At 45.8% G+C, this 7,928-nt stretch overlaps 1 protein-coding gene across 1 annotated transcript; it reads right to left on the bottom strand.

Annotated features, from left to right (window-relative positions):
• Window positions 1–4,042: 4,042 nt before the first annotated feature.
• On the bottom strand, window positions 4,043–5,691 carry LOC142072305 (olfactory receptor-like protein OLF2). The gene is made up of 2 exons (XM_075128997.1): window positions 5,680–5,691; window positions 4,043–4,981 (listed from the first exon to the last, which is right to left on the bottom strand). Exon 2 carries the CDS (start codon window positions 4,979–4,981, stop codon window positions 4,043–4,045), a length of 939 nt encoding a protein of 312 aa, XP_074985098.1. The 5' UTR covers window positions 5,680–5,691.
• Between the last annotated feature and the right edge of the window lie 2,237 nt (window positions 5,692–7,928).

The raw sequence follows: 7,928 nt of genomic DNA, 5'->3' as shown, positions 1-7,928 counted from the left end.
CATTTTGCTATTCATTTCACTGTCCCAGAGGTTTTGGAGGGGTAGCCGGGTTAGTCTGTATCAGTAAAAACAACGAGGAGTCCTTGTTGCACCTTCGAGACTAACAAATTTATTTGGGCATAAGCTTTTGTGGGCTATAACCCACTTCATCAGAGGCATGCAGTGGAAAATACAGTAGGCAGGTATAACTATACAGCACATGAAAAGATGGGAGTTGCCTTACCGAGTGCGGTGGTCAGTGCCAATGAGGCCAATTCAATTAGGGTGGATGTGGCCCATTCCCAACAGTTATTTACAAGTTGACAAGAAGGGGTGAATATCAACAGAGGGAAAATTACTTTTTGTGGTGCTAAAGAGGCCAATTCAATCCAGGTGGATGTAGCCCAGCCCCAGCAGTTGACAAGAAGCTGTGAGTATCAACAGAGGGAAAATTATGTTTTGTAGTGACCCAGCCACTCCCAGTCTTTATTCAGGCCTAATTTGATGGTGTCAACTTCGCAAATTAATTCCAGTTCTGCAGTTTCTTGCTGAAGTCTGTTTTTGACGATTTTTTCTTGAAGAATGGCCACTTTTAAGTCTGTTATTGAGTGTCCAGGGAGATTGAAGTGCTCTCCTACTGGTTTTTGAATGTTACAATTCTTGATGTCTGATTTGTGTACATTTATTCTTTGGCCTAGAGACTGTCCGGTTTGGCCAATGTACATGGCAGAGGGGCATTGCTGGCAGTGTCCACAAACAGTGCACTTTATAATGAAACTTTACATTTGTTCTTCCGTGTGTTGTTGTTCTCTTAACCTAAAAGAAAGGCCATTCTGACTGAAAGCCTCTTTCCATGCTTGGTGCATGGACAACAAGCCAGGTGACAATCTCTACAACTGATTTGGACCACACAGAACACATGAAGGACAGCAGAGAACCAGCGCAGTGTGTGAACTTCCCTTTGGTTCGGCCACAGAAATCCTGCACTCCACACTCGCCACTGTCTAATGAAACCAACTCCACGTCAAAGGAGAGGGAGATGGATTAGGTGCCCTATTTCTCTCCCAACACAGACAATTGCGTACTTGCAAAGCACATCACATATATTTGTATATTTATACATGTAACCCTAACAACCCCTCAGTGCCTACTGGCAAAGAGTCCCGTGTCATGATAAGCAACTCCTCTCAGCCCTGACAAACTCACTACACCTAACGCGTTGATGTGATGGTATTTCTCTATAAAGAACATTGGGTAAGGAATCAAATGAAAACTGATATCATACCGGTCTTCATACGCATTGTGTGATGTAACAATTAGAAAGCTATGGATATGTACTAATAATATGCTTAAATGATGAAACCAGGCAGGGATGGTAAACAAGTTTCTCCAAGACAAAGAAATGTCAGTTTGCCTTGTGACCCTGACAGACCACATGCCAGCTCATGCCAAAGCTGAACGAAGACAACTACAAAGCTGGAAACAGTCTGGCTCCCCTATGTCTTTGTATTGTTAAAATAGGCATGAAAATTATAGGACTGTGTTTAGAGTTTAGAGGTTATGAAATGCTTGTAAGTTTCTGCCAGCATTCATCTCACTTATAGTGCCTCTATCCCATGTCTGTTATTAGGTTATATTTAAGTGCTTGTAACAGAAAATCACCAGACAGGAGAAAATCATGAACAAGTGTGAGATACCAGTTTCTAACATGCATCAGAGGGGTAGCCATGTTAGTCTGTATTCACAAAAATGACAAAGAGTCCGGTGGCACCTTAAAGACTAACAGATTTATTAGGTTTCAGAGTAGCAGCCGTATTAGTCTGTATCTGCAAAAAGAAAAGGAGGACTTGTCGCACATTAGAGACTAATAAATTATTAGTCTCAAACGAGCCACAAGTCCTCCTTTTCTTTTTGCAGATTTATTAGGGTAAGCTTATCCCTTAATAAATCTGTTAGTTTTTAAGGTGCCACTGGACTCCTGGTTTCTAACAGGAGATGTTATCTTCTGTCCAACAAAAGAGACCCATCAACACCCGCAAACCACCGTGGAACATCAGAGCACAACAGACTTCATTGACGGCTCCCTCCCGCCCCCGGAAGAGGAGATGTGCAAGTGATTTGCTCCCAACAGCTCCACTTGCAACTAGAAGCAGAATAATCATTAAAAATAAATCAATAAAAAACCCCTAAAAAGGAAGAACTGTCTTTTCTTCTGCTTGGACTCTGAGGGGCAAAGATTACAAAGCATAAGATCCCCAGTGCTTGGCCTGGTTTAGCCCTGAAAGATACATGCAGCTTGCTTATTACAGATGCTTCTTGTACCTTTTGAAACCTGATTAACTCATCTGGGTGTGTGTTTACCAGATGTAATCTTGTAAAGAACTCTCATTTCTTTTTTCCTAGTTCATAAATCTTTAGATACTTTCTTATAGGATTAACTACAAGTGTCTTCAGTGTGAGATCGAAGGTGCAATTGACCTGGGCTAAGCCACTGGACTTTTAGGACTAAGAGAAATATTAAGATTGCTGCGCTCTTCGGTGTAAGAAACCATCTATCACAAAGGTAACCTTACATGGGTGGCAAGATAGATAAAGTACCCGAGGAGACTGTCTGTGATTCCATGTTAAGGCTGTTGTAATGGCCATGGAGTTTACACTTGCAAATTGGTCGGTGAAATCTAAGCCTAGAACTCACAGCTAATTTGGGGTTTGTGCCCTGGTTGTTAACAGGCTGCCCTTGGGTTGGTATTTACACTTTTCAGCCATTCCCAGACATCTTGACATATCGGTCTGCCTAGGTCTCCAATGTAAATGGAACAGGGTAGGCCAGAGACAATGGGAATTATATTTGCATTTGAAGTCAACTGGAAAAGCCCATTAACAACAGGGTGAGAAAACCAGCTAGACAGCAAGGCATCCACACACCCGCAGGGCAGAGGAACTCTGGAGGTACAAGAATACATTTCAAAGGTATACGGGACTATAAGAAGAAGGGGAAAAGACATTTTGTGCTTCATCACTGAGGGGGACAAAGAGGTCCATGAACAGCGGATCCCCAGCCATGTAGGTTGGTATCACTGAGGAGGTGCCTTTAAGTGAGAAACAGTCTCAGGGCAGGTCTACGCTCCGGGGAAAAGTCAAGCCTAGCTACGCAAATTGAGTTATGTTAGAAGCGTGACTCAAGTTGAAAGTAGTTTAGATCTACTTACCATGGGGTCCACACCAGGCTGGGTCAAAGGGAGAAACTCCCCCGTCAACTCCCCTTACTCTTCTCGTTCTGATGGAGTACCAGGAGTCTACGGGAGTGCGTTTGGGGTGGATCGATCGCTGCAGCATTGACCCACCTAGTAGTGGAGATAAGCCCTCAGATAAGGATTGCAGCCTGTTGAGTTTTAGTCAGGAGAAAATGCATTGTACTTTTTCTTTCATTTGGAACCATTTTCTGTTTCTATTATCTTTGCTTAAACCTCTGCTCATTTTTAGTAAAGGTATTCTTGGTTTGACTCTCAGTTCATCTCAGTGTAATATATTAAAGCGCGAATCCTCAGCTGATCTAGCAGGTTGGGGTGTATACTATCTCTCTGAAGACAGGGGACTCAGTCATTTCGGTGACAGCCCAGGGATAGGGGCTGGATACTGCCGAGGAACACGTTTCAAAGAGCTTTCAGGATTGGAGTGCAACTGAGGTGACCTGTGAGGCAAAGTAAAGGCTGGCTGAGCTTTGGAGGAGAATGGTTGGAGGGCGGGGATGGAGGAGGGTCAACAAGCTGGCTAGTCCGAGAGCTGACAAAAATAATTTAGCCCCTGCAAGTCGCTTGCTCACTGATACATGGGAGAGACAGGGTGACTCACAATCCTGAATTCCTCCAGAAAGCGTCACAACCTTCTTGAACCTTTCTGGGGCTGCCAGACATTGTTGGAACACAATAAAAGAAAGAAAAAAAACAATTCAAATAAAGCTCAGTGATAACCTGCATGATGAGGAATGAGATTGCAGTGGAGCAGGAACTGAGTTCTCCTGCTTCCACCTCCCAATCAATAACGCAGTATGGAGTAAACAGGCTCAAGAGAAAGTGAGCAATTCGTGCATCACTTTCCAGTGGGCATCTTTCACCTCCTTGTTCCTCAGGCTGTAGATCAAGGGGTTCAGCATGGGGATCACCACCGTGTAGAACACAGATGCTATTTTGTCAGTGTCCAGGGAGTAACTGGTGGAGGGTCGGAAATACATGAAGAGGAGGGAGCCATGGAACATGGCCACGGTCGTCAGGTGGGAGGTGCAGGTGGAGAAGGCTTTGCGCCTACCCTCGGCAGAGCGGATCCGCAGGATGGTGATGATGATATATGTGTAGGAGAGGAGAATGATCACAATGCTGCTCACGACCAAGCAGCCAGTCGAGGCAAACATCACAATCTCATTGACGCGTGTGTCGGAACAGGAGAGCAACAATACCGGAGGAACATCACAGAGGAAATGATTGATGGCATTGGAGTTGCAGAATGATAAACGAAAAGTAAAAACGGTGTGTACCATTGAGTCCAGCAAGCCCACGGCATACACCCCAGCCACCAGCTGATGACAGAGCCATCGGGACATGGTGACTGTATAGAGCAGCGGGTTACAGATGGCCACATAACGGTCGTATGCCATCACAGCCAGCAGGAGGCAATCTACATGACCAAAAGTACTAAAGAGATACATTTGCACAGCGCAGGCATTGTATGAAATCCTTTTACTTTCGGCTAAGAAGTTCAGCAGCATCCTAGGGGAGATTATGGAGGAATAGCAGAGATCAGAGAAAGACAAATGACCGAGGAAAAAGTACATGGGGGTGTGGAGACGGGAGTCAATCTTGATTAACACGATCATCCCCAGATTCCCCACCAAGGTGACAATGTAGATCACTAGGAACAACACAAAGAGAGGGACCTGAAGCTCCGGACGATCTGTCAGTCCTGAGAGAACAAACTCGGTCACCATTGAGTGATTTCCCTTTTCCATCTCCTCCCAACCAAGAGCAGGGAGCTGCAGCGACGTGGGCAGGCAAGAGGCTCAGGAATTCTATCTGCTCCCTAGAAGGAGAGGAAGAAATTATGGAGGTTAGTTTCTTAGGGGACTCCCCTGCTGAATCAAGAAAAGGCCTTAGTCCACAGAGCCAGAGGTTCAGAGCCGATCATTCCAGTTATCTGAAAAAATGGACACACAGCCGAAATGTAAGAACCAGTGGGTTAACTATGCCCCACACATGGGCATGGCTGTTCCTACACACAGCAGCAAACAGTGACTTCTGACTATTGCACTGAAATAGTCGGGCTGAAAACAAGGGGTGAGAGTTTGTGCCAAGCGGCGCTATTCCCAACTCATACAAGGTGGGCTCTGCCATTTCAGTTCTGTGTTACTTAGTGTGATCATTAAGCCTGTTCAGAAAATGAAAATGGGCTTTGCATTACTTAGTATGAAATCCCAGAATCATAACATAATGCACACACCACACCACCCTCGCCCCCGGCACCTGTAAACTGCTGCTTTCTCCAAAAGATGAGGGTTTTTTCCTTTAGCATGAGGCATGGAACGTGATGCTTTGGCTTCCAAAGATCTTGCTTCAATCCCGGGTGATGACCACAGTGTCTGAATTGGTATGTAAGCATGATTCAGTCCAACTGCATGGACCTGCAGAAGACAGAGAGATATATCTTTGCTTCCCCCCTCAAGAGAAGCTGCTACGTGGGAGAATTCAGGAGGTTTTACACTGTTCTTGGTGACCTAGGGGACCTGATCCCTGAAGCAATCGGGTTCACCAAGGCGCACAACACACAATTAAAACACACTGGGTCGGCCAAAGCTACCCCAATGTAACTCGTACACTGGGGGTTTAATCTTTTGCACTCTTTGCTCCTTTTGTTATTAAACGGTCCCATGTCTGCACAGTTACCCAGGGCAGAGCTAGGGGTACGTTTCATTCTGCTGCTTTCACTGTGCGCTGGGGGACGAGTGGCGTGAGTGTGATGACTATCATGGGCATGGGGAGGAAAGGAGATTGAGGGAGAAAATGGGATGTCAATGAAGTTACCCCAGTGGAAGATCTCCGGGTCTCCAAATCCCTTCTTGTCCTACAAAATGACGTTGTCATCCTTCTTCCAACCCCATGATTCTAATTACAGCAAACACACCTGGGAATCGGTCTGCTATCCCACACTGACCCCCACGCACCCTGATGAATAATAATATTAACCAGAAACAGCTCCTTTATTCCTATTTTTTATTCTCCCTTCTCTCCCCTCCCTTTCACATCTCCCCGTCTCTTTCCCCTAAGTCTTTCCATGGTGACTTTCTCCTCGCGTGATTTCCATTCTCCCTGCCCCCTCTCTCAGGGCTAGATTGTCACAGTCCTTCCTCAGCAAGGGAGAATAAGGCCTCTCCCCTTGCCCCTTGCTCAATGATGCTCAAATCATGGATTCTGGCCATGATGGAAATGGCATGGGCTGCTCACCCAATAGACCCCTCTGGAAGCAAGTGAGTGGGGGAGATGACAAGGAGTGGGAGGAACCTCCCCCACTAAGCATGACAGAAACTGTGATTGTTTCTGGTCTCCTTGGGTGGTGCAGCTACCCACTGATCCATACTCAGGACAAATTGTAAGGTTAAAATCTAGAATTGCATCTCCTTCCAATCATCCCCTTTCCCATCTTCCTACTCCTCTCTCTTTCTCTAACTTGTCCATCTTCAGTGTTCTCCTCTCAGCTCCTTCACCCTGCCCCCCTCTCCTCTTCTGCCTCTGGTTCTCAGCCACTTCTACCTCCTCCTGTAGCTCTCGCTCATCAGTGTCAGTGCCCATTGGGATAGGGAATCTCTCTTGTCCAATAACATAAGTGTCTTCGAATCATAGAAGATTAGTGTTGGAAGAGACCTCAGGAGGTCATCCAGTCCAATCCCCTGCTCAAAGGAGGACCAACCCCCAACTAAATCATCCCATCCCAGCCAGGGCTTTGTCAAGCTGGGCCTTAAAAACCTCTAAGGATGGAGATTCCACCACCTCCCTAGGGAACCCATTTCAGGGCTTCCCCACCCACCTAATCAAAAAGTCTTTCCTAACATCCAGCCTAGACCTCCCCCACTGCAACTTGAGACCATTGCTTCTTGTTCTGTTATTTGCCACCACTGAGAACAGCCAAACTCCATCCGCTTTGGAAACCCCTTCAGGTAATTGAAGGCTGCTATCAAATCCCCCCTCATTCTTCTCTTCTGCAGACTAAATAACCCCAGTTCCCTCAGCCTCTCCTTGTAAGTCAAGAGCTTTAGTCTTGTGACATGACCCAGTTACAACACCATCAGCTCAAGAGCACGGCAAAGTTGAATTCTCTTCCTATAGAGCCCACAACTTGGTTATTTCTGTAATACAGATGGGCCTTTACTGAACAATCACTCCATGGAGAATGTCCTTGCAGCAGCCCCCTGTCCCTGGTCAAGCTAAGGAAGACAGAATGTGCATTCTTGATTTAGTTGAAGTTGGTCCCGCTTTGAGTAGGGCTTTGGACTAGATGACCTCCTGAGGTTTCGTCCAACCTTAACATTCTATGATTCTAGGATGATCCGCTGCCTTCTAGTGATGTCAAACGAGAGAGCAAGGCTCTTTCAGAACCTAGATTCATAGATTTTCAGGCCAGATGGATCCTTTGTGATCATCTAGTCTGACTACCTGTACAACGTAGGCCAGAGAACTGCCCCCAAATCATTCCGAGAGCTGATTTTTTTTAGAAAAACCACCAAGCTTGATTTAAAAATCGTCCTTGATGGAGAATCCACCACGACCCTTGGTAAATTGTTCCAGTGGTTACTTACCTTCAGTCTTAAAATGGGTGCCTTATTTTCAGTCTGAATGTGCTAATGGTGCAGCATGTCTTCAGAGAAGTCCTGTTATGGTGAATGAATGTCTCATGGTGGAAAGAGA

The sequence above is a fragment of the Caretta caretta genome, chromosome 6, assembly GCF_965140235.1.
Source record: "Caretta caretta isolate rCarCar2 chromosome 6, rCarCar1.hap1, whole genome shotgun sequence".
In the NCBI taxonomy this organism is placed as follows: domain Eukaryota; kingdom Metazoa; phylum Chordata; order Testudines; family Cheloniidae; genus Caretta; species Caretta caretta.
This window is presented reverse-complemented; position numbering and strand designations above follow the sequence as displayed.

Excerpts from the sequence above, each read along its gene's own strand:
- LOC142072305 (XM_075128997.1), bottom strand. The coding sequence starts at position 4,981 with ATGGAAAAGGGAAATCACTCAATGGTGACCGAGTTTGTTCTCTCAGGA.